At 46.3% G+C, this 27,531-nt stretch overlaps 1 protein-coding gene across 1 annotated transcript; it reads left to right on the forward strand.

Moving 5' to 3' along the window:
* Positions 1-26,941, forward strand: CES5A (carboxylesterase 5A). The gene is made up of 13 exons (XM_052655532.1): positions 1-73; positions 1,316-1,523; positions 4,315-4,453; positions 6,462-6,595; positions 10,237-10,390; positions 11,148-11,252; positions 13,065-13,169; positions 14,816-14,956; positions 18,434-18,502; positions 20,286-20,433; positions 23,898-24,047; positions 26,547-26,619; positions 26,710-26,941. Exons 1-13 carry the CDS (start codon positions 1-3, stop codon positions 26,939-26,941), a joined length of 1,731 nt encoding a protein of 576 aa, XP_052511492.1.
* Positions 26,942-27,531: the final 590 nt, after the last annotated feature.

A 27,531-nucleotide genomic window follows, 5' to 3' on the forward strand; every position in this document is an offset into this window, starting at 1 on the left:
ATGAGTGGGGAGTGGGTGCACCCAGGCCAGACCCTGATCTGGGCTGTTTGGGTCCTTGCAGCTGCCACCAAGGGTGAGATGCCCAGTGGGAGAGGAGGGCTCTCAGAAGATGGGATAAGGGATTTCCCTGCCTTGGAGGATTTTCCACTGGTGGAAAATGGAAAATGGAGGGTTGTGTTGAACCTCAGGGCCCCTGACCCATGTCCTGGTGTTGCTGAGAGCCCCAGGCCAGAGTCTCCTTCTAAGGTGTGTGTAGAGCACAGAAGATCCTGTCCTGTCTTTGGGTTGCTTGAATCTTGGGAGGCTTGGAGGGGTATGGAACAGAGCCTGTGTTTATAACATCAACTGCTGAGGCAGGACTGTTGCTGTTGAAATGACTTTAGAACAGGTAATGCCAAGAAATCTGGGCCCTCATAAGTAAATAGCTGGGCAAGTAACTTCTCCAGGCTTCATGCTTGATGTGGAAACCGAGAAGCTTGTACAATGTCCGTAAGTGTTATCCTTGTACCCCTGGAGGTAAATGAGCTGATTTCAGGTAGCATAAGATAATTTTTTGTTTTTGTGGCTCTATATGTATTTTCTTGTGTACTCAAAATCGTATACCTAAGTCATCAAAGCCACAGTTCCATAGGTGTCATTGTTTAGAATTCCGCTAAGTAAAATTTTAGAAGCCTATCTCAATTTAATCTTAAGAAAAGAAGAAAGCCAGTAGTCACACAGATGATACACAGACATGCCAGCAGTTATGCTGGTGGGTATAAAAAATCACTGAAATGTGGGCCAGATTCTATGGGGTCCTAGGGTAAAGAATCAGCCTGCAATGCTGGAAACCCAGGTTCAATCCTTGGGTTGGGAAGATCCCCTGGAGAAGGGCATGGCAACCCACTCCAGTATTCTTGCTGGAGAATTCCATGGACAGAGGAGCCTGGCGGGCTACACAGTCCACGGGGTCACAAAGAGATGGACACAACTGAACAACTAACACACACAGGCTCTATGAAGGCTGGTGTGTATCTTTTCCACAGTAAAGAAAAGCTTGTGTGCAGCAGCAGGGAGATGGGTTCCCAACTTACATCTTAGAAAGTTTTGTGGCTTGGTGTATGCTCCTAGGAGACATTCAGTGGGTGCTCTGATGAAGGTGACTTCTAGGGGAAGTCATCGAAGGAGCAGTGGACATGGATTCATTGAGAAGGAATCTAGATACTTGCACAGTCTCTGGGTTGAGAAAGAGCGCTCCACCTTGGGAAACTCTTGAGTTTGGCTTGTTCCCAGCCTCTTCCCCACGCCCCTAATTCCTCCCTATGTGTTTCCTCAGGGCCAGCCACCGCTGATGCACCAGCCAGGCACACCAACCTGGGATGGGTCCGGGGGACGCAAGCTTCTGTTCTGGGAAACGACATGCTCGTGAATGTGTTCCTTGGGGTCCCTTATGCCACACCCCCTGTAGGGCCCCTGCGATTTGCAAAACCGGAGCCTTTACTGCCTTGGAATGGTTTCCTAAATGCCACGTCCTACCCTAAATTGTAAGAACTGGCTTGGTCCCAGGGGTGGCCTGTGACCTGGGAGTAGGGGCAGAACGTTGAGGGGGAGTAAAGGTCATGCAGCCCACTGGAAAAGGGGCAGCATTTGTGAGGAGGATGCGGAGGGTCAGATGTGGTTGAGGCTTCTGTGATGGCATGGCTCCCCACCTGTTTAAACAAACAGAGTCCCTGGGCTCTCTTCTGAACTCCCTGAATCCCCAGAGCTGGGCCTGGGAAACTCGACTGTAAAGAAGCTCTTTAGCGATTTTGAGGACCAGTCAGGCTGAGGAACCACTGTGATGGGCTGACTGAGTCTTTGGGTTAAAAGAGGTTATTGATGCATCTCCAGGTGATCTCTACCCCAGGCTTAGTCTCCACCATCGGACTGGGTCAGGTCTTTAGAGTGAGCACCACCCCAGAGGAATTTTAACTCTAGCGATTCACACGGTGCCCAGTGCAGGGCCTGGCCCATAGTGGGGAATCCATAATTACCTGTGGAATGGATACATGAATGTGTCTCTGTGATCCAGGGGGGCTGGGAGGGCTGATGCTCCCAGACACTGCAAATTTTCCAGGTTGGATGAGCAAGTAGTTCCCAGGTAAATTGTGGAGGTGTCTTGTGCACTGGGTGGGAGGTGAGGCTTGGAAATGCCAAGAATTTTTTTTTTTTAAGTATAAGTTTATTCATTTATTTACTCTTGGCTGTGCTGTGTCTTCGTCACTGCTCGGGCTCGCTCTCGTTCTGGCGAGCAGGGGCTGCTTTCTAGCCCAGGGCACAGGCTTCTCATCATGGTGACTTCTCTCGTTGTAAAGAACAGGCCCTAGGGGTGCAGGCTCTAGGCAGGCAGGCTTCAGTAGTTGCAGCGCACGAGCTCAGTAGTTGTGGCTCATGGGCCTAGCTGCCCCTCCGCATGTGGAATCTTCCCAGACCAGGGATCAGACCAGGGATCCAACCTGTGTCCCCTGCACTGGCAGGCAGATTCTTGACCACTGGGCCACCAGTGAAGTCCGGCAAGAATCTTTCAACTCTCAGATTCTGTGAAGCCCTCAGACTGGGCCATGTTGATTCTTGGCATTGGGGTCCCAGGCAGAAGGAGGACCCTAGTGCCAGAAAACTAAGCCACAGAAGAAAACCCTATGTTGTCCAGACACCTAGGACAATAAGTTGAACCTTATGTGTTCATTCATTCATTCAACTAATATCCACTGAGAACCAACTCAGAAACTGGCTCTTCATTAGGCCCTGAGATCGTGATACTTGAGTTAGATACAGCTTCCCTCAAGGAACCTGCAGACTGGCTGTGGTGGTGAAGACATAAACAATAAGGACAGTTAAAATATGGGGTGACAAGGCAAGCGTTAGGGAGTCAGAGCAGGTCATTGAGGGAGCCTTGAGGGGAGGCCAGAGATGGCTTTGTTAAAAGCAGTGAGCCCCAATTTCTGATACACAACATACACAGAAAGAAAAAAGCATCTGAAGCAATGATTTTCTGCTGCCTAATCTGTACACTATTCTATTTTAGAAAAACAATAAACATTAATTGAGCACTTACTAGACATATTCACATATATAATCTCACTTAATCCTACTATGCCTTGGGCTAGGGACTATAAGGTACCAAGGTGACTCACACAGAACCCTAGGCTTTTAGCTGCTCACTAGGAGAGATTCTAGGAAAGAACACAAAATATATACGTGTTTCCAAAGACCTCCCAGGTGGCTCAGTGGTAAAGAATCCACCTGCCAACCCAGGAGACACAGGTTCAATCCCTGGGTTGGGAAGCTTCCCTGGAGAAGGAAATGTCAACCCACTTGAGTATTCTTGCCTGGAAAATCCCATGGACAGAGGAGCCAGGTGGGCTACAGTCCATGGCGTTGCAAACCAGTCTGACATGACTTAGCAACTAAACAATTCCATAGAGCTCTGGTCTAGCTGGAGAAATCTCAGGAGGCTTCTTGGAGGAGGTGACACTTTGACAGCATCTGAAAGAAAGGGAAGAGTGTGAACAAGCAGATCTGGGGAGAAAGTAGTCAGGGCAGAGGGACTAGCTTAGGCAAAGGCCTGATTGCAGGAATCTTGCTGCTAGCCTACCTCTGTTGTTTCTGGTAGAAAGGCCTGGGAATGTCCTTTTGTTCCTCTAGAGGCAGAAAAGGGACCCACCAAAGCACAACCCTTGATACACAACCCTGTGACCTACTGTCTACAGCTTGGAGAATTGTCGAGCCAGCTTGAGTCTTTATGTGTGTGTGTGTGTGTGTGTGTGTGTGTGTGTGTGTATTATGGTGATGGGGATAGGCATGAGTGAGTCCTGGAGGTTCATGGTATAATTATTCTGCACAATGTGCTTTCTTACCCAGAAACCAGATCAATGAGAATTATAGCTTGTTTGGGCTTCTCAGGTGGTGCCAATGGTAAAGAATCTGCCTGCCAATGCAGGAGACCCAGAAGATATGGATTCGATCCCTGGGTTCAGGAAGATCCTCTGGAGAAGGGCATGGCAACCCACTCCAGTTTTCTTGCCTGGAGAACCCCATCGACAGAATCCCATGTAAGCCTGGTGGGTTACAGTCCATAGAGTCACGAAGAGTTGGACACAGCTGAAGTGACTTAACATGCACAGCTTGTTTGGGCCACCATGGGGGCTGGGGTGTTTTTAAACTTTGTACCAGAGCACTGAATCCCTATTCTGCTCAGGCATAGATCACTAGGCCTCCCTGCTGTCACAAAAGCTGGCCCCTCCGAGGCAGGTCTGCTGACCGCAACTCTGGGGGTTTCTGCTTCCCTGTCCCAAGGTGCTTCCAGAACTCAGAGTGGCTGTTCACAGATCAACACATTCTCAAGGTGCGTTACCCCAAATTCAGAGTATCGGAAGACTGCCTGTACCTTAACATCTACGCCCCGGCCCATGCGGAAACCGGCTCCAAGCTCCCGGTAAGGCTCACGGCTCCTGCTGTGCTGGGGGCGCCAGTTGCAGGTTCTGGGCCTAGGACCTGGGTGAAGTGTCTGGATATCTGGAATCACATCTAGGCTCCCTTGGGTAAAAGGGAAATGTAATCACTTGACATGTCAATAGCTTTCTCAAAAATCATTCTACTGACAGATTCGCTTTGTCTTCTTTTGTGATTACTTCTTTATGGTTAGTGATTTGACCTCTGGTTTTTTATTTTGTTTTGTTTTGTTTTGCCTCTGTTGGGTATTAAATAGTCTGCAAACAGAAAATACCCTGCTTTGAAGGACTCTGATTTTTTTGGTTTGGGAAATCCTGTTTTTTAATAAATATTTATGTATTCATTTATTTTTGGCCATGCTGGGTCTTTGTCGCTGCGAGGGTTTTTCTCTAGTTGCTGTGAGCTGGGGCTGGTCTTGTTGCAGAACATGGGCTCTAGGGAGCGTGGGCTTCAGTAGCTACGGCTCCCGGGCTCTCGAGCGAGAGCTCAGTTGTTGTGGCACACGGGCTGAGTCACTTTGAGGCACGTGGAATCTTCCCAGACCAGGGATTTAACCAGTGTCCCCTGCATTGGCAGGCAGATTCTTTTCCACTGGACCACCTAGGAAGTCCAGTGTTTTAAAGACGATAATTGCCTTTTGCAAATTTTTTATTTTCAAGTGAAGACAGGTTATAATGGGAAATGTTTCACTTAAGAATGTGAAAGATCTTTGTACAAGTGAGTGCACTATACATCTAATTTTGAACCACACATTCCATCACCCTCTCTCTCCTCTTTGCCTCTGCAACAGAGACTTGCTCTATTGTATCACAACAGCAGCACCTTCTGAGGGCTGACTGTGTGCCAGGTACAGTTCATTCTCTCATCTAAGCCCCCGTAATAACCCAGTGGGGAGCATTATTGGACCTATTCTACAGAAGCGGAAGCTGAGGAATGGGGAGGGCATAAGCAACTTGGTCCACGTTATACACACAGTAAGTGGGAGATCTGGGTGTCAAGCCAGTGCTTTGTCCAGTTCTCCTTTACTCCCATGGCTTTCTTCGCTTTCCTACCCCATGAGTTATAGCCACTAATATGACTTTTAAAAGAGAAGAGAAGGGATTTTCAAAAAATTAAGTATATACATGGTAATATGCACTAAGTATGGGCTTCCCAGGTGGTGCTAGTGGTAAAGAACCTGCCTGCCAATGCAGGAGACTTAATAAGAGACTCAGGTTCGATCCCTGGGTCGGGAAGATCCCTTGGAGAAAGTAATGGCCACCCACTCCAATATTCTTGCCTGGAGAATCTCATTGACAGGGCAGCCTGGCGGGCCACAGTCCATGGGGTGGCAAAGATTTAGACACGACTGAAGTGACTTCGCACACATACACTAAGTATATACCTGGTGATAATACCATTTGAATGTTTGATGTTTCCTGGTCCCAATTTTTCTAATTGGTAAAGTAAAGCTTCCACACTTTTCTCTTTTTCCCTCCTCTCTTCTCTTCTCTCTGTAAGTAGGATAAACTCTTAGATTAAAACAGTTTAAGTGGCTCTTGGTCTCAGATATCGCTTATAGCTATTTCCATTTTTCTGTGGGTCACAAGTTTCATGACATTCAGTTAACACTTTTTGAGCTCTTGAAATATGCCAACGTTGTTCCATGAACTTCAGATGAAGAATTTTCTTTCAACGTCATGCTAGCCTCATAAACGAGACACTTTCATTCTGCACATCTTACAGATGAGAAAAACGAACCTCAGAGAGGCTCAGAAGGCTGCTGAAAGTCACACAGCTAGTCAAGGGCAGAGATGGGAATCATACCCAGGCTCTCATATGCCATAATCCACATACCTAACCCTGGGCCTTCTTCAAAAGACAAAACCGCTGAGGCTGTTTGGGAAGAAAAGTGAAACATTCCTATTTCCCTAAAGAATGTCCCAGCATGCATGAGGGGGGGCTGTGGGTGCCTGGTGGGCTGGCTGGAGGGTTCCTTTCCCCTTCCTCAGGTCATGGTGTGGTTCCCTGGCGGCGCCTTCGAGACTGGCTCAGCATCCATCTTCGATGGGTCTGCCCTGGCTTCCTATGAGAACGTGCTGGTTGTGACCATCCAGTACCGACTAGGAATATTTGGCTTCTTCAAGTGAGTCTCCCCAAGGGATTGACACCCCTGACCCCCAAGGAGCAGCTGGGCGCAGCCACAGGGAACTTAGTGCTTGGCAACCTAAGAAGAAATGAACCTTCAGTGACGCTGAACTAATTTGGCCCAAACTAGTTAGGTCATTTTAGCAACTGTAACAGATAAACCCCAAGTTTTAGTGGCTTCAAATTATAAAACTTTCCTTCTCACTCAACTAAAATCCAACCAAGTGTTTCTGACTGACAGGCATTCTTCTCCATGGTCAATCAGGGACCCAGGCTCCTTCCATCCCTCCTCTAGGAGGCCGCACCCAGCTCCTCTGCACTTGGCCAGCAGATGGAGACCAAGCAGGAGAATCATACCAGGGTGGTCTTTCCAGGTCAGCCTGGAGGGGGCGATTATTACTCTGTTTACATACAGGTGGCAGAAGTCAGTCATAATAGCCACACTCAACTGCAAGGGAAATGTGCTCCCTGGCAGATGAGGAAACCGGGAGTGTGAGCAGTTCCAAGTGTCTGCCATCAGGCCCCACATCAAGGCTCCTCCATTGCTCACCTAGGAATAATCACTCCATTGATGACTTCCCTCCCCCCTCAAGTAATATCAAGCGTGTTTCAGTGCTCGTATGAGCCCAGCACCATGCCGGGCACTTGCTATGCATTCGTTATAACTCACCCCCAGACTAATTCTATGAGAAACATACTCTTGTTATTCTCATTTTACACTTGAGAAATGGAAGCATAGAGAAGTAAAACAACTTCCCAGAGGTCATAGAACAGGGCTAGGCCTCTTGGCCACTTCCTTGACCCTACTTAGAACATGGCAGAACTCAAGCCCTGGCCAGGATGCGACGTGAGCCAAAGGTCAGAAAGTATGGGGAAGGTAGCAAGGAGTCCAGCATGTATCCTGCCCTTGAGAGGCTGTCAGTGTCATGGGAAAATAACACAGGGACACAAATCCCCGGGCTCCCAGGCAGGACATCAGTCACATTCTAAGGGTAAGAGGCACCAGAGCTGCATGTAGAAACAGAGGCGGGAGCGGCAAGAAATCAGCCAGTCTTCCTGAGAGAGGTGGAACTGGAACTAACTGCACCTTAAAGACGGGGTTGGTCTTAGGGTTGAAGGGTTGGGAGAGAGCACTCTTGGCAACAGGAGCTGCCTGAGCAAAGACTAGGAAGTTGGAAGGAAACATAATTGGAAGTTGGAAGGAAGTTGGGGCTGGAAAGGTATTTGCAAACTGGGCTCTGGGGCATGTAGCACAGGGAGGTGGCTGAGAGGCTGCAGTGGAGGCAGAGAGGACTGAGATCAGACTAATGTCCTGGCCAGAGTGATTACATGGTTAGCAGGTCTGTACACTGGGATTCTGCCTTTCTCAACAGAAAGGTTTCCAAAAGTTGTTTATAACATCTGGGTTCTAATAGACAGGTAGATGAGGATATAACAGGAGATGGGTGGGAAAAGGTAGGGCCAGGCCTGATTGGGAAAGACCCTGAATGCCAAGCTGTGCATGTGATTGGTCTTTAGCGGATAAAGCATTAGGGACCCAGAAGTGCCCTGCAGAGCAGTAGAATGGAAGGTCACTTCCAAGCAGAGTGCAGGCTGGCCCAGGGGCGCCTGGGCCTCAGAGGGGACATCTGGTTGGGGTGCTGCTGTACAGCCTGGGTGCAGGTCATGGAGTGAAGCAGGCTGGTGGCTGAATGACTAGAGGGATTACCAGCACAGATATGGCACTTACTGTGTGCCTGCACCGTCAGTCTTCACAACAGTCATGTGAAGCAGGTGCCATTATCAACCCCATTCAGACATGAGAATGTTGAGGCAAAGCAAGTTAAGTGACTTGCTCATGGTCACCCAGATCATAAGTGACCAGATTATGAATCAGGATAAACAAAGGGAGGAATGGGGACTGTCAGGCGAGTGTATGCTCCTCAGTTCGGTCTCGTCACAACAAAGATTCAGAGTGACGGACGTTAAAGTCCTCGGCGTGCCACAGCTCTCGGGTCTTGGACAGACCGTGTTATAGCTCTCAGGTCGCAAATGGACCGTGTTATAGCTCTTAGACAAATCAGTGTTACAACTCCGTGTGACAGCTCTATTTTATTTAGATAATAGCAGGAAAATCCACCCTCGAGGCGTGAGGGCACGTCGACCCAAAGATGCGAAGAGAAGAACGCCCCAGAGTGTGGGGGGTAGAGAGAGAGAAAGAGTGCATACACGTGGGGGAGAGAGAGAGAGAAAGAGAGAGAGAGAGAGAGAGCTCAGGCACGTGGTGGGGAGAGAGAGAGAGAGAGCTTTGGCTTCTGCTTTTATATGTTTTTCCTCCCCCTGGGCCTGCCCTATGCAGATTGGGCCAGCCAGGAATGCTGTTTGTTTTACCTGAAGTCCTCACTCGGGTCCTCGGACCTTCCTTTGGCCTTCCTTTGCTTTGTTTTCACGGGCTCTTCCCTCCCTTGTCCTTTAGCCCCCGCCACTTTGGACTCCTGTTTCCTATTCTAACCCCAACAGGAACCACCGTGGGAGCCACGATGCGACAGAGGTGAAATTAGCAGAGTGTGGCTCCCGACCAGATGGAGGGATTGTGGGGGAGAGAAGGTGGAGCTGGGGCCAGCCCAGGCATCAGGGACAGAGAGAGAGAACCAAGGGGAGGGGCGGTGTGGGGGACTGGAAGACGGAGGAGGAGCAGCCTGTGGTCCCGAGGTTACTCTCATACGTGGTGGGTAGCATACACATACTACCCAGCAGCAGCGGCACATGGTTAGGAGAATGGACCCAGATCTGCAACTTTCTAGCTCCTGGGCAAGGGATTTCACCTCTCTATGCCTCTGCTTCCTGTCTGTGAGACAGAAACGGTGAATCCCTCAGTATCCTTAGAACATGCTTGCGGATATCAAGCAGGGGAGTGGGCGTGACGTGAGTGAGCTCTGGCTGCCGAGAAATGCAGCCACTGCCCAAACCACTTCCCAGCAGAGGTGGGGGAACACGGGGTGATGGAATCAGTCTCTCAATATTCCACCCGAAACCCCCAGCCGGTTCCTCCCTCTGACCGCACACAGCAGGGAGCCTGGGTGGTGTAGTTCATGATAGTTGGCCTTTTGAGAACAAGGTGGAGAAGGGCGGAGAGAGGACCCAGAAGGATAAAGGAGAAAGACCAGCACCACCTACCTCACAAGGTGGGAGGATTATAGGAACTCCAGCTATAAAGCCCTAGGGACAGCATTGTACACGTTGCTGCAACAGCTGCTATTATTATCATTATTTTTAATTCAGTCATTCACTTGGAACCCTTGTGCCCAGGGAGGTCTTACTTCCTGGTGCAGACCAACTCTCAGGAGCATAACTCTTCTGGAATCCATGGATTCAGGGGAGCCTGTGAATACCCTGAAATTGCACATACCAGATTGTCCATGCATTTTTCTGGGGGTATGGAGCTTTCATCAGATTCTCAAAGAAACCCAAATTCAAATCCAACAGAGGGTGAGAATTAAGCCTGGTTCTCCCAGCGACCCCAGGCCTCTGACTCCCCGCTTTTCTCCATCTGGAGTGGCGGTGCCCTGACACAGCCCACAGCCTCCGCCTCCAACCCCTGGGGCTGTGGGAAGCAGACAGCAGCCAGATGAGCTTTCTCACCCTGCCTCTCATCCACAGCACAGGGGACGAGCACGCACGGGGGAACTGGGCCTTCATGGACCAGGTGGCCGCTCTGATCTGGGTCCAGGAAAACATTGAGTTCTTCGGTGGGGACCCACACTGCGTGACCATCTTCGGCGAGTCAGCAGGAGCGATAAGTGTTTCCAGCCTTGTGAGTTTCTTCTCTTTGGGACCTGAAGGAACCTCAGTGGGAGAGGTGACAAAAATGAGGACAATGAGTCATGCACATCTAATTGCTGCTTTCATGTTGAACAAATGCTCATAAGCACATTGTCTCCCTCGAGCCTCACAAATACATGGTGAGTGAGGGGCTTAGTCTCATTTCAAGGGCAAGAAGTGAGGGAGCCAGCACCCCCGTGCCAGAAGGCTTGACCTCCAAGTTCATGAGGAAACTGGGCCTCTGAAATGTTAAAAGACTTGCCCAAACCTTAGCAGCTACCCTTGAAATTCCCAAACCAGGACTTCTTTCCCTCTAAGTGTAGAACACTGAAGTAGGCTTCCTGGGAGGTTTTCTTTATTTCTTTTATTTTTATTACATTTAATTTTTTAATTGCTCTAAAATGTTTATTGTTTCTGCCACACAACAACACAAATCAGCCTTATGTAGACATGTTTAGTCTCCCTCCACCTCCCTCATCCCACCTCTCTAGGTTGTCACAGAGTGCCCGGCTGGGCTCCCTGTGTCGTACAGCAGCCTCCCACCGGCTGTCTGCTTTACACATGGAAATATACATACACGCCAATGCTGCTTTCTCAGGGCATCGCCCCCTCCCCACTGTGTCCACAGGTCTGCTCTCTGCATCTGCATCTCTGTGGAAGTTTTCTCTAAAGAAAGGCTGGCTGTTATGTGTGATGGGTGGGAAGCTCCCTGAATAACGTTTCCTGGGTCTCCTGCATTCTCTCTCCAGATTCTGTCCCCCATGACCAAAGGCTTATTCCACAGAGCCATCATGGAGAGTGGGGTGGCCATCATCCCTTACCTGAAGGCCTCTGATTACGAGAGGAATGATGATGTAGGTATATTGTGAACTCTTCTCCAGCTTCCTCTCTTTGGTCAGGAGAGAATGTGGTCAGGTGTCCAGAGACCATCCGCTTGACTGTCTGTACTGACCATGACTAAAGGGTTTGATGTTGGTCCAAGGTGACCCTTCTTGCTTCACGGAAGGTCTGGTTCAATAGGATGTAGGCCCAGGCGCACCATGCACTGCTGCTGGTGTGCTTGCAGGGGGGGTGGGGTGTGGGCAGGGGCGGCATAAGCAGATGTGTGTTAGTTCTTGCGTCTTATCCATTATTCTTTGCTGGTGAAATATGACTCAGTTTTCTGTATTATGTATGGCTTATCTGCTTTCTCTACTCTACCTACAGTGCTATGTTAAGAAAGGTTCTGAGGTTGTTTCCAGCTCAGTGTGAAATAACACTGGTACTGATAAATGCTGTCTGGCATGAGACTGTGGGGGAAGTGAAGCATGTGCCCCAGATATTTGTCATCTATCATCTTGTCTTAGCGCTCTACCAGATAAGAGGACCCGGAGGCCAAGGTCTCTGTATGTTTCATGTCCCAGCATAGTATCTGGTGTGTATTAGAAGATTCTAAATGTTTGCTGAATGAATGAGTTCACGAATGAGCTGATTCACTCAATGAATATTAATTAAGCACTGGACTATGGAGCCATCTCCTGGGTATCATTCACATTAGTGGTGCATTTTTTTAAACACCTTGTAGAAAATAACAACCAAGAGTGGGAACATAGAGCTGTAATAGGATTTTTAAAAATACTCTCAATACCCAGAGAATATTGATTTGGGTAGAATGATATATCAAGCTACTTTAAGTTTGTGCGTTTGCCGCACACATATTGAGTGCTCATGGTTTTCCCTGCTCTATTTTAAGACCAATGAGTGTTTCCGTGGAAAAGGCATATACTAGCTTAAGACTGTGTGTGTAAGCAGATGTGTGATAGTTCTTACATCTTATCCATTATTCTTTGCTGGTGATATATAACTCAGTCCTTATTTACTTAATCTACTTTGGCCACCTGATTCGAAGAGCCAACTCATTGCAAAATACCCTGATGCTGGGAAAGACTGAGGGCAGGAGAAGGGGGTGACAGAAGATAAGATGGTTGGATGGCATCAATCCTTTTTATGATTTTTAACCTGGAATCCATGGAAAGTAGAAGAGGTGGTTCTAGAACCCCTGCAGTTGTATGCAGACTGCCTGTGTGTGCGACTTTCAGGGAGAGGGTCTGTAGCTTCAATTGGATACTCAGAGCATCCACGACTCCCAGAAGAGTCAGGATCACTACTTTCAAGAGCCAAGTTCTATATATGTAGGAAGTCCAGGGAGAGAGCAGGAAGGTGTTTAGCAAAGGCTAACTAAGGCAGGAAGGTGAGGACACTTAGAGTAACAGGAGATTAGAAGAGGAAGGGCTCATGGGGTCTATGGTCTAAAAGGACATCCTGGAAAAGATGGGGCTTGGGCCTCAAGGAATTGGTGTAGAGACAGAAAAAGGATGTTCAGGACATGTTCAGATGCTCCAGGTTGGGGTGGCGGTGGGGCTTAAGCAGAGCTGACAGGCTGAGACAGATCCAGCTCAGGTGATTACTAAAGATGGCGAGGAGGGCCAGGCAAGAGAGAAAGGACGATGCAGTGCCAGCCTGTCCTCAGTGTGTGCATTCCACTATGGGCCCGTGGTGGGAGAGGCCACATGCTGGTCTTCGTATATCAAGCAGCAGCCTAGGGCTGGACTGAGGACGTTTTTCAACTCTCATTTTCCTGGAGGCTTTCAGTTCTGTGCACTGACCTGTTCCTTCTCCGAAAATAGTTGCAGACAATTGCAAGTATTTGTGACTGCAACGCATCAGACTCCGTGGCCCTGCTGCAGTGCCTGCGGGCAAAGTCCTCCAAGGAGCTGCTGAGCATCAACCAGGTGAAGAGGGAGGGGAATTTGGGGACAAGGTTGTCCTTTGAATGGAATCGTAGACAAATCCTACCTCTCTCTTATTTATTTCGATTCAGAACTTGGACAGATGGGGGTTGGGGATTCCTAGTAATGACTATAAAAAAAAGCAATGTGGAATATAGAGCTCTTATAGTTTAATTTAAGGAGATTGACAAGACAGGGTGCTGCTTAGCTTGGAGAAGACACAACAAAACACAAAGACTATAATTGTCTCTACATCAGTGAAGGGATCTCACAGGGAAGAGGGTCCACATTTGCTCCACAGGCCACCAGGAGCTAAACTCAAGATCAAAAGCTGGAAGTTGGGGAGCCATAACTAAGCACTTTCTAAAAACTCAGTTATCTGAAAAAGGATCAGCTCCTTTAGAAGACAGTGAGATACCACCTCTGTAGGTATGCAAGCAGAGTCTAAATGACTATAGATGAATTTCAATCACCAGGTAATTCACTGTACTGGATAATCTTTTATGCCGAATCTTCCAATCTTGAGACCCTCTGATAGTCCTTGAGAGACAATGAAGTCCTTACCTGTCTGATTCCAACATTTGTTAAACAATTATTTGTCATGGATTGAAAAATCTGCTACAAGTTGTACTAGGATCCAGGAAATAGATAAGTTCTTGACCCAATGTAGTGTGAAAGTTCTTTTTGTGGGCTCTCTTCTACCCCTACTCCCAAAACAGAGACCTAAAAAAAAAAAAACCAAAAAAAAATCATAAATAGAACCAGATGTTGCTTCCTAAGGCCCAAGAACCATCCATCCAGACCCAAGTCTCAGTGCTGAGGAAGATGCCTTGGGAAGATGTTCACAGCAGCCCACGCTACCCTGGCCATCCCCTCACCTCACCTCTCTGTCCATCGCATTTGGACAGTGGTTCCACGCTTGAGCATGCATCGGACTCACCTGGAGGGCTGGTTACTGAGCTGCACGCCCCAGAGTTTTGTATTTGGCAGGCCTGGGATAGGGCATGAGAATATTTTTTAAGGTTTATTTTTGTTTATTTTTGGCTGTGCTGGGTCCTCATTGCTGTACAGGGTTTCTCTAGTTGCAGAGAGCAGGGGCTGTTCTTTGTGGCGGTGTGTGAGCTTCTCATCGCAGTGGCTTCTCTTGTTGTGGAGCACAGGCTCCAGGCACCTGGGCTTCAGTAGTTGTGGCGCACTGGGCTTGGTTCCTCTCGGGCACGTAGGATCTTCCTGGACCAGTGATCGAACCTGTGTTCCCTGCATTGGCTGGCGGGTTCTTTACCACTAGACCACCAGGGAAGCCCGAGAATTTGCATTTCTAACAAGTTCCCAGGCAATGCTGCTGGTCCTGGAGCCACTTTCTGAGAATCATTGTGCTGGGGTATTATATATCTTAGGGAGTTACTACTTTTTTATCCTAATTTAGAAGACCAGGAAATTCAGGCCCAGAAAAGTTGGGCCCCTTTGCCCAAGTGAGTGGCAGAGTTGGCCAGGCAGCCCTGATGCCTTGGGATGGGCCAAGAGTGATTGATTTTTCTTTCCTTAATGCCTTTTGCTATAGTGGATTGGCTCAGTTGGGCTAGAGTCCGGGGACAGCAGATTTTGTGAAATGAAACAGCTACTGATTTTTCTCTTCTTCCTTGTTTCAGAAAACCAAGTCTTTCACTCGAGTGGTTGATGGCCTTTTCTTTCCTAATGAGCTGCTAGACCTGTTGGCTCAAAAATTATTTCATCTGGTTCCTTCCATCATCGGAGTCAATAATCACGAGTGTGGCTTCCTGCTACCCATGGTAAGAATTCCTCTGTGCCTCCTCCCACTCCTTCAACAGTGAGGCAGCTGTCTGCTTCACACTTGTTTCACACTGGGCATGCACATAGATCTCACCAGCATCAACCTAGATAGCATATTCTAAAGCAGAGACATTATTTTGCCAACAAAAGCCCATCTAGTCAAGGCTAGGGTTTTCCCAGTGGTCATGTATGGATGTGAGAGTTGGACTGTGAAGAAAGCTGAGCGCCGAAGAATTGATGCTTTTGAACTGTGGTGTTGGAGAAGACTTGCGAGTCCCTTGGACTGCAAGGAGATCCAACCAGTCCATTCTGAAGGATATCAGTCCTGGGTGTTCTTTGAAAGGAATGATGCTGAGACTGAAACTCCAGTACTTTGGCCACTTCATGCGAAGAGTTGACTCAGTGGAAAAGACTCTGATGCTGGGAGGGATTGGGGGCAGGAGGAGAAGGGGAAGACAGAGGATGAGATGGCTGGATGGCATCACCGACTCGATGGACGTGAGTCTGAGTGAACTCTGGGAGTTGGTGATGGACAGGGAGGCCTGGCGTGCTGCGATTCATGGGGTCGCAACAAGTCGGACACGACTGAGTGACTGAACTGATACTGATACTGATGAGGGCTGGAGCCCATCACCCCAAATACATAGCAGTCACTTTTTCTCAGTGAAGGAGAAGAACTGTGGATTGGGGGCAGCTGCAGCAAGTGTTCACTCTGTTCTTCCTATAGGGTTAAAGAAACAACTGTACAAAAAAGTGAGACGTCCAAGTGGACTTTGTTCAAAATATTACAAATGATTGTTTCAAATAAGCACTGTTTCTCCCACAAAGGTGAAATTCATACAGGTTTAGAAAACTGCAGACCTTCACACTTTCATTTCCAGCCTTGGTTCTGGCATTTCATTTCCAAGAATGCCAGTGCAAGTTGCAAAATTATTAACTTGTTTCATTCATCCAACAAATATGAACCAAGGGTTTACTCTATGCCCTGCACTCATTAAAAAAAAAACAAAAAAACACAGCATTCAGCAATGAGCAAGTCACATGGTTCCTGCTTTTTGCCAGCTTACGTTCTCAAGGGGAGAGACAGATGATATGCAGGACTGAATGGATGGTTTCAGAGAGTCTACGGGCTATGAAGGACATAGACTGAGAAGAGGAGGCTTCTTTAGGGAGCAGAAAAGGGGTCAGGAAAGGCTTCTCTGAGGAGGGACAATTTGAGCTCAGATCTGAATGCTTAGTAGGAGCCATGATTCGTTTGACCCTGTAGTTTGAGTCTCCCCATTTAAAATAAGATTTTCATCTGTCCTCAGAGGGCTTCCCAGGTGGCACTAGTGGTAAAGAACCCACCTGCCAATGCAGGAGACATAAGAGAAGCAAATTTGATCCACGGGTTGGAAAGGTTCCCTGGAGGAGGAAATGGCAACCCACTCCAGGATTCTTGCCTGGAGAATCCCATGGACAGAGGAGCCTGGCAGGCTACAGTCCACAGGGTCACAAAGATTCAGACACAACTAAAGCAACTTAGCACACATGCATGCTGTCCTCAGAAGAGAGTGCTCAATTCTAAATATTTCCTAGTTCATTTCTACAGATCAACCTCCACCTTTCAAGTACGGGCAATGAAATATAGTGTATGAAATGCAGGCTATGAAATACAGTGGTTTGTCGAGTTACAAGGCTAGCTGGTGGTCCTCTGGAATCAAAACCCTGAGATCATTGGGTTGTTAAAGGCATGTTCTGGCGATTATTAATTTGACATACAGAGCAATGTTTCAGGGTAGGTGAGGTGGGGATTTTTTTCCCTCGTTGTACTTGAAGCAACTGAGTCACAGACCGTGGCTTAAGTTACTTCTTTTAATGATTTGTGTATCTGTACTAGAGAAAGGGAGACAGGTGCTACTGATAACAGCCACATCACCATAATCACTGTGATTGAGTGTCTTTCATAAGGCAAGTGTTTGGCGACTGTACAATAATGCAAACAGGCATTATTATCCCCATTTAGCAGCTAAAGAAACTGAGACTCAGAGAGGCTAATGTGACTTTCCTAAATCTCCTAGCTAGAGAGGAGACAGCAGTATATAAATTTCATATATTTAGGTTCTGCCTGTAAATACTGAGTTCTCTATTTACTGGCTGTGTGACCTTCGAGGAGCTGCCTAACCTCTCTGAACCTCTGTTCCCTCATCTATGAAATATGGCTAAAGTTACTACCTGCCTCACAGGTGCATATCAAATAGCCTGGCATATAGTCTAAATGCTAGGCATTTATTAGATATTGGAATTATTCAAGTGGGAGGACAGGACTTTGTGTCCAGGTCTGTATAGCACAAAAGCCTGTATAAGTGCTGTCATTCTGTGGTTGTTTGAGACCATAGAAAGTCTCCAAAAACCAATCCTAGCTCCTGAACATACAGAGAGGGTTCTTAGTAGTTTAAAAGTACTTGTGGATTATTTGAAAGACTCTAGGTGTTCTCTCAGATTCCACAAGACAGACTGTTTAAATATCTGTCATGATTCGTTACCCCAAGATTTTCAGCAGAAAATGTACCAGAGAAATTCATTTGACAAGTGAATACTATTTCTATTCCCTCATGTTTTTAAGCTGTGATATTGGCCAGGGAAGGGTCATTTTAAAAATAACTGCTTGTAGCTCTTACTCTGTACCAAGCAGCCTCTGTGTTTTTAACCATCCACTCTGCAGCCTCACTTGCTGCCTGCCTCTGCCAACTGCTGGTTTCTCAGACAGCCCAATGACAAAGGACTTTAGAAAGAGAGCAATAAATAAACCACTTCAACTTGCTGTTGAAGCCAAGTGGTGGTCTGTATTAGTTTCCAAGGGCTGCCGTAATGACATACCGCAGAGGTGGCTTAAACCACAGAAAAGTATTTTCTCAATGTTCTAGAGGCTAGAAGTTCAAGATCAAAGTTCCAGCAGGTTTGGTTTCCTCTGTGTCCTCCTCTTTGGTTTGCTGGTGGCTACCTTCTCTCTGTGGCCTCACAAGGTCTTTCCTCCGTGTGCACACCCCTTGAGTTTCTGCATGTCCAGATTTTCTCTTCTCATAAGGATACCGATCAGACTGGATTAAGGCCCATCCTAGCATCCTCATGTTAGTTTAACAACCTCTTTAAAGACCCTCCTCTTGTACACAGTCACATTCTGAGGTCCTAGGGGTTCCACATAGGAATTTGGCAGAGGACACACTCAACTCATAACGTGGTGGCCACTCAGCTCCCTCAAGACCTCAGCTATGACAGGGACGGCTGCTTGATAAATTCAAATGTGAGAAAAAGAATCATCATTGCTCAACCAACCCACTGAGGCTGCTCCTTACACATGGAGCCCTTGGGGCTGAAAGTGTTCCTGCTCTAGCCAGCCTCCCCTCTGAAAGGTGGGTGCCTGGGCCCTTGGGGACACCAGTTTCCCTTCTGATGACCTGATGTACTCACGGAGGACTCCCTGCTCCTTTCCACAGAAGGAGTTTCCTGAGATCCTCGGGGGCTCCAACAAGTCCCTCGCCCTGCAACTGATACACTCAGTCCTGGTAAGTGAGCGTGACTCTCCTCCGCAATCCATTCATTTCACAAACCTCCTGGGTCACACTCAGGGGTAAGGCTGGGATAGAGATTTAGTCACTCATTCATTTAGTAGATCTTCACGAAACAGAGTTCTGCAATCCTCTGTCCACAGTCTCAGCATCCAAATAGCTCTGACAGCCCAAAAACTCGGCAGCCAAAATTGACCTAGACTGATCCACAGCCATTGGTCTTCATTATTCCTACACGTTCATTCACTTTAATCCGCTATATGTTTCTCTGTGATCATATGAATGTGGGGGCTGAGCATATCATATAATATGCAGCATATGTGCTGAATTATTCATCTAAGAACTGAAAAGTTTTGAATTCTAAAAACCACCTGGGACTAGAGACCCATATTCACTACATACCAGTCAGGTACTGTTCTATGTTCTAGCAATGCTGAGGGCCTTTAGTCAATCATTTATTCATTCACTCCCTATACTAGGGATATAGAGATATATTTAACCTAGACACTAAGGCAGAGATAGATTTCTTCCCTTCCTTCATTTCTTCTTTCCATAAACATACACTCAGTGTGTATTCTGTACCAGGTTCATTTCATTCATTTTTTCATTGAATAAATGTTTCTTGAAAGTGTGCACACCCTGGCATGTGCTTAGGTCCTGGGTACAGTGATAGAGAAACTGAAGAGCCTCTTAATGAAAGTAAAAGAGGAGAGTGGGGGAAAAAAAAAAACTGACTTAAAACTCAACACTCAGAAAACTAAGATCATGGCATCCAGTTCCATCACTCCATGGCAAATAGTTGGGGAAACAATGGAAACAGTGAGAGACTTTATTTTCTTGGGCTCCAAAATCACTGCAGCTGGTGACTGCAGCCATGAAATTAAAAGACACTTGCTCCTTGGAAGAAAAGCTATGACCAACCTAGACAGCATATTAAAAAGCAGAGGCATTGCTTTGCCAACAAAGGCCCATCTAGTCAAAGCTATGGTTTTTCCATTAGTCATGTATGGATGTGAGAGCTGGACCATAAAGAAAGCTGAGCACCAAATAATTGATGCTTTTGAACTGTGGTGTTAGAGAAGACTTTTGAGAGTACCTTGGACTGCAAGGTGATCAAACCAGTCAATCCTAAAGGAAATCAGTCCTGAATATTCATTGGAAGGACTGATGCTGAAATTGAAGCTCCAATACTTTGGCCACCTAATGCAAAGAGCCGACTCATTGGAAAAGACCCTGATGCTGGGAAAGATTGAAGGTAAGAGAAGAAGGGGACAACAGAGGATGAGATGGTTGGATGGCATCACTTACTCAATGGACATGAGTTTGAGCAGGCCCTGGGAGTTGGTAATGGACAGGGCAGCCTGGCATGCTGCTGTCCTTGGGGCCGCAAAGAGTCAGACACGATTGAGCGACTGAACTGAACAGTGATAACAGGCACTCTCCCTGCATTTGAGGGACTTGTAGACTGTTGGGATGGGTGAACATGACCAAACACCTCATACTGGGGTTAAGAACATGGGACCTGGATGCAAATAGACTTGTGAAGGAGTCATGGTTCCACCACTTTGGATAAACCTCATCACCTCTCTAAACCTCAGTTCCCTCACCTGTCAAATGGGTTTAATTCTGATGCCTGCATCATAGTGTTACTGTGTGGATTCAACGAGACAATGTGTATAAAGCACTCAGAATTACGCCTGCAAAGGCAAAGGTTTGGCGAGTGTTGCTATGATGGCTGTTGCGGTTGACCCGGGTCTCTTGCTACCATGATGTTTTACAGCACATCCCTGTCCAGTATTTATACCTTGTGGCTGATGAATATTTCCACAACAAGCACTCTCTGGTCGATATACGAAATCGCTTCCTGGATTTGCTTGGAGATGTGTTCTTTGTGGTCCCTGGGCTGGTCACAGCTCAATATCACACAGGTGAGTCTCCTCGCGCCCCTCCTCCTGCCAGGCTGGTGGCCGCAGGGATCCCTGTCGCCTGTGTACTGGCGGCCCCCTGCCCTGCCCTGTCCTTCTATTCCCTTGCTGAGAGGGAGCTCCCAAGGCTGCCTGGGATATAGCCCTGCATGCTGACCTTCACAGTTCCCCTGCCTTTCAGAGTTCAGGAATGTTCATCAGTCCTTGTTGATTCTAGTACTTTCCTTTCTTCAGGACTATGTGGAGAAGTCCCCCCCCCCACATTTTCAGAGGCCGGCCCCCACTTACCTTTCTCTTTGGAATGCGTGCTTGTGCATGCTCAGCTGTGTCTGACTCTCTGTGACTCCATGGGCTACAGTCTGCCAGGTTTTCCAGGCAATAATACTGTAGCCAGTTGCCAATTCCTGCTCCAGGGGATCTTCCCGACCCAGGGATCAAACCCATGTCTCCTGCATTGACAGGTGGATTCTTTACCACTGAGCCACCTGGGAAGCCCTGTCTTTGGAAATGTCTTCCCAAATATCTATAAGGAGTAGTGGAGCAATAAGAAAGAGATTACTTGTGGGGCACAAAACTGCCCTTCTTTTTTTAAAAAGTTTGTATTTATTTACTTTTAATTGAAGTATAGTTGATTTACAATGTGTAAATGTGCTATACAGCAAAATAATTCAGCTACATATATGTGTGTACATACACATATGTATTCTTTTTAGTATTCTTTTCCATTATGGTTTATCACAGATATTGAGTATAGTTTCCTGTGCTATACAGTAGGACCTTGTTGTTATCCATTCTATATATAATAATTTTCATCTGCTAACCCCAAACTCCCAGTCCGTCCCTCCCCCATCCCCCTCCCCTCTTGGCAACCACAGATTTGTTCTCTGTGTCTGTGAGTCCGTTTCACAGTTAGGTTCATTTGTGTCACATTTTCGATACCACGTGTAAGTGATGTTATATGGTATTTGTCTTTTTCTTTCTGGCTTACTTCGCTTAGCATGGTAATCTCTAGCTGCATCCGTGTTGCAGCAGGTGGCGTCCTTTCATTCTTTTTATGACTGAGTAGTATTCCACTGTGTATATATGTGAATATGTAGATACATACACACACACCTCCTCTGCTTTATCCATCCCTCTGCTGAGGGACATTTAGGCTGTCTCCATGTTTTGGATATTGTGAGTACTGCTGCTCTGAACATTAGGGTGCACGTGGATTATGGGGCTTCCCAGGTGATGCTAGTGATAAAGAATCCTTTTGCCAAAGCAGGACATATATATTTAATTTATATATATGAATGATTATTTGGCCGTTAAAAAGGAATGAAATATTGATATGTGCCACAACATGGATGAAGACTGGAAGCACTGCTAAGTGTAAGAAGCCAGACACAAAAGGTTATATGTTGTGCGATTCTGTTTATGTGATATGTCCAGAACAGGCAAATCTGCAGAGTCATGCAGTTTCCGTGAATGAAAGGGAGGGGTCAGTGAGGGAATGAGTTCTTCAGCGGGCCTGGGTTTCTGTCTGGAGTGACAGAACATTCTGGACCTAGATAGTGGTGATGTTTGCACAACATTCTGAACTTTCTAAAAGCTGCTGAATTACACACCCTGAAACTGTTAAAATATTGACATTTATGTTGTTGAGTTTTTACGACTTATAGTGAAGAAACTGCAAAAGCAAGCCACAGATGGAAGAATATATTCACAACACAGCTATCCCACCAAAAAATCCATATCCAGAACAGAAGAATTCTTATAGTTCAATAATGAAAAGACAAATAATCCATTTACAAATGGGTGAAAGGAGAACAAAAACACATGAAAAGGTGCTCAACAGTATTAATCACCAGGGAAATGCAAAGTAAACCCCAAATGAGGCAATCATTTATACCTGCTAGAATGATTAATATTTAATATTAAAAACTCAAAACATATACCAAAAAGTATTGCCAAGCATGTGGAATGTTTAGTACTTTTGACAAGAATGTGAAATGGTTACAATCACTCTGGAAAATGGTACATTTCTTACAAAGTTAAACATATACCTACTCTATTATTCAAATATACATATGACTTGTGTATGGATATCCACAGCAGCTTCAATCATAATAGCCCAGAACTGGAAGGAACCCAAAATGTCTTTCATCAGATGAACAGATAAATAATTTATGGTATATTCATGCAATAGCATACTACTTGGTGACAAGGAATCAACTACTACTGATACAGGGAAAACATGGATGAACCTCAAAACGTTGTGATGAGCCAAAGAAGCCAGATTCAAGAGAGTACCTATTGTGCTTTCCATTCACACAAAGTTCAAGAACAAGCAAAATTAATCAATTGTGATAGGAATAAAAGTATTGTGTTTCTTGGTAGAATGACTAGAAGGAGCTACAAGGGAACTTCTGGGGTGATGGAAATGCTCTGTATCCTGCCTGGGGTGGTGTTTACATGAAGGTGCACGCATTTGTAAAATCTCATCAAAATGCACCCTTAAAATCGGTGCTTTTTACCTGATACTTTGATGAAAAGAGAGAAAACGAGAGGAAAGGAAGCAGAGATAGTGAGTACAAGGCAACTGCATTATAAGGCTAGCTAGAAAGGATTTAAAGAAATAAGCCAGTAACTGGAGGGGAAGTTGAGACCAAGAGTATATATGTTTGTGTGTGTTTCTCCGTGTGTATGCATGCGTGCACGTGTGTGTGTGTGCTTTAATGAGAGACTTTGTAAGCTTGCTTGCCACTGATGGTGACAATCCAATAGAGAAAAACTGATGCAGAGGAGGGGAAATGACAGAGCAAAGACATTCACTAGAAGAGAGATGAAGCAACATAGGATGCAGTGGAGCATCTTGGAAGCAGGAGGATTAGTTTTGTCCTATTTTCTGCAGACAGTTGAACCAGGGTCAATGAAAGGAAGTCACAAGGAGGCACATCTTGGATCAGTATAAAGAATTTTTTAAAATGGAGAATAATTGCTTTACGATGTTGTGTTAGTTTCTGCTGTATAATAACATGAATCAGCTATAAGTATACATACATCCCCTCCCTCTTGGACCTCCCTCCCATCCACCCCCACCCCAGCCCTCCAGGTCAGCTGACCTCCTGTGCTATACAACAGCTGCCCACTAGCTATCTATTTGACACATGGCATATAAATACATGTCAATGCTATTCTCCTAATTTATCCCACCCTCCCTTGGTTTTTGTTTGTTTGTTGGTATTGAAAAGTAGAACTGTTGCCCTTTCAGGCTGCCCTGAGGGGTAATGAGTTCTGTTTCTAGGAGCAGGAAACCCTAGCCTCAGAAGAGGAAGGAGTTAGCTTGGTTTAGGTCACCTCTAGTCTCTGGGCTGTTCCACCTGTGAGTCTGTGAATCCCAGACCAGATGGGTGGAGTGCAGGGCCAGCCTCTACTGTCCCCTGCCTGCATGTCTACCACAAACCCTCTCTACCTTCCTGTAGATGCTGGTGCCCCTGTCTACTTCTATGAGTTTCAGCATCGGCCCCAGTGCTTGAAGGACAGGAAGCCCCCTTTTGTCAAGGCTGATCACACTGATGAAATCCGCTTCGTCTTTGGAGGTGCCTTCCTAAAGGGCAACATTGTCATGTTTGGTAAGAAACTGGCCTGAGGGGTTCCTGCTCTTGCAGGAACATGAAATAGGGAGAAGGGGCTAAGGAGAGAATCACCACCTTTAGCATGAAGGCTCACCCACCCCACCACTATGTGAGAGCCTGGGAGGGCTGGCGGGGTGGACTGAACCTCTGGTTTACAGACACAACCTTTCCCTGGAGAATGGCCCCACTCATAGTTTTAGAAACGAGGATGAAAAAGAAGGGCCAACATTTGCTCGATAAATGTTTCTGTCTGGACTAAAGGCAGGGTGGGCACCTGGGGACACTCATGCAATTCGATTGTTATTTACTTGGCTGCACTGGGTCTTAGCTGTAGCCTGTGAGTTCCTCCATTGTCTTGCGGCACACAGGATCTTCAGTTGCACCATGTGAACTCTTAGTGGCAGCATGTGGGATCTAGTTCCCTGACCAGGGATTGAACCTGGGTCCCCTGCATTGGGAGTGCACAGCCTTAGTCTCTGGACAACCAGTGAAGTCCCACAGTCTGATCATTGTAAGAAACAAAGCCACTTAGTTCCCTCTCCCTGACACCTGATCTTATCCTCCCTGCCCTTCCCAGAGCTCCCATGAGGCTACCATCCAGGGCTTTCAAAGGCAAAAGCCATATTTTTCATAATTTTAGCTGAAAGTGGTGTGGATTCAGGTGATCTTATGTGAATGCTTGTGAACTGTTTCTAGTGAGGTTAGCTCATTTATTCCTGAGCTTATGACCTGTTCAGTGAGGTTATCAAAAATTTAAAAACCACAGGAACTATACACAGGAGTCATGACTAAACTAGTTCATTAAAAATATTGCACAACATGGACTCTTAACCAATTCATGCTGGCCTCTCTGTGATAAGGACAGAACCTCTCCTCTAGAGTGTGTGTAGTGTGGTTTGTTCATTGCTTTATTTATTCTTTCTTATCTTTAATGCCAGTACTAACAGAACTACCTCTTACGTTGTCATAAGGATTAAATGAAACAATTCTCATAAATCATGTGGTGAGTGCTGAATGAATATTACTGTTACTACTCAGTAGCCATCACTGAGTCTGTAGTATATGATGGGCACATGGACTCTCAAAAATGGACAAATCAACAACATGTGTTTGTGTCAAAGAGTTAAATTACTTGATATCTGAAGAGCTTGTGGAATCAATGAGAAAAGCACAACCCAGTCAAAAACTGAGTAACAGATATAAATAGATAGTCTAGGGAAACAGAAACACCAGTGGCTTTTGAACATAAAAATCTACCCAGACTGGCTCCTGGCAAAGAGGATTAAAAACTAACCTTGACCAAGTAATCACTTTTCATAGGTCACAGTTGGGAAGAACATTTTACATAATGTATTTGAGCAGGTGGGGGATAATAGATAATGGGACACTCTATCAAAACTTAAAATGCATGTAGTCATTAGTCCAACAATTCAACTTCTAAGATTTTTTTGTGTGTGCAATTATACTTCTTTGTCTGCAAAAATATATATGCACACAGTGAAACATTGCTTTTTTGAGCAAAAGATTGAAAAAAATGTCAAGACCCATTAATACAGTAATGGATACCTGAATTATATATTTACATATAATTAACTGTAAATATGGGCTTCCCATGTGGCTCAGTGGAAAAGAATCTGCCTGCCAATGCAGGAGATGCCAGAGATGTGGGTTTGACCCTTGGGTTGGGAAGATCCCCTGGAGGAGGAAATAACAGCCCACTCTAGTATTCTTGCCTGGAAAATCCCATGGACAGAGGAGCCTGGCGTGCTACAGTCCATGGTGTAACAAAGAGACGGACACGACTGAGCACGCACACAAGCACAGACATATAAATATATATTTATATATTATCTGTTTCTAGAACAACAAAGAGCAACAAATGGAAGCTTTATAGGTGCCAATGTGGAACTAACTCCTGGATACAGTTTTAGTGAAAGAGAAAGATACAGAATGTGTGTCCACTGTAGTACCAAGTGTGTAAAAAGATGTCTGCTTAAACCCATGTGCTCGTCTACACTCTCGGAAGTGCACTCAAGAACGAGGAAACAATGGTTGCCTCTGAGGTTGCCTCTGAGGCTGGTAACTCAGTGACTAGAGGGAAGAGATGGGGAGAAACTTAACTTTCATTAGACTTACTTCCTGTATTTCTAATTTTGTACTTTGAGCAGTATTACACTTTCAAATAAAATACGGATACAATTAATGGATTGGCAGAGAGGGAGAGAGGTGATCTCTGTCCCCAAGGAGATCGCAGTCACATGGACGGGCTGGAAGGGCACTGGACAGACAGCAGAGGCGTGTGTTCAGCCTCCGCCATGTGAAAGCTTGGTTCCCTGGGCAAGTCATGGTCTGCAAATGCACAATGAGTATGGCGCCTCAGCAGGCTGTTAGGGACGCAACGAAAAGAAAGGCGCGAAAGCGATTCATCCAATGGGAGGCCCCTTGGGCTTCTGGCAAATCATTGTGGGAATGAGATTTTGTGATTATTTCCTCCAGAAGAAGCCACAGAGGAAGAGAAAGCGCTGAGCCGGAAGATGATGAGATACTGGGCTAACTTTGCTCGGACTGGGTAAGTGAACCTCCCAGCTTCCTCCGTAACCAGGTGTTTGAGGATGAAAATCTCACTGGGCATTTGAGGCAAAAAATCTCTCACTTCCAGGAATCCTAATGGGAATGGTCTGCCTCTGTGGCCGGCCTACAGGGAGTCTGAGGAATACTTGCAGCTGGACTTGAACATAAGCGTGGGACAGAGACTGAAAGAGCTGGAGCTGAAATTTTGGACAGAAACCCTCCCCTTGATGATGACCTCAGCCGGAGCTCTCCTGGCTCCTCTTTCGTCCTCAGCCTTCCTTTCTCTGCTCCTGCCTTTCATTCTCTCTCTTGCTCCCTGAGGAGTTCTCTTCGTGTAGTTTTGGTTTCCCTTCTCCTACGATTTCTTCCACCATCATTAGCTTCATCTATGTTCAGTTACTTTATGGAATCAGCTGCTCTATCTGTGTTTTGGGAACTTGGGGATGACCCTTAAAAAACTATTTTCAACATCAAAAAATGCCATTTGTCTTGGAAGGCTGCCAGATTTCTTTAGTAAATCTGGAAGAGGGCTGGCCCATCAGTTGGCATCATCATGATCCTCTTACTTATCTAAAATAAAATAAGAATGCAAAACATATACAGGGAACAGAATTTAATTCTGGGCTGAAAACTCTCCCCCCAGTCCCAGCAACCAAGATGAAGTGGGCTTTCTGTCAGCAAAACATATCTTGCGTATGTTTCCCAAATTACAAGTCCTCCAACCCCCATCCAGGTGAATTTTAACCACAAACCAAGAATGGATGTCCTGAACATCACTGCCTTGAACTATGTCTGTTATCTGACTCTGAAGATATTTCAGGGAGGGGGACATACCAGAGATCCTTCTCAGAAATGGAAACCAGATGTCCTCCAATGCCTGAGTCCCAGAAGTCAAGCACCAAGCAGCAAG

The sequence above is a fragment of the Budorcas taxicolor genome, chromosome 18 (assembly GCF_023091745.1).
Source record: "Budorcas taxicolor isolate Tak-1 chromosome 18, Takin1.1, whole genome shotgun sequence".
NCBI lineage: Eukaryota > Metazoa > Chordata > Mammalia > Artiodactyla > Bovidae > Budorcas > Budorcas taxicolor.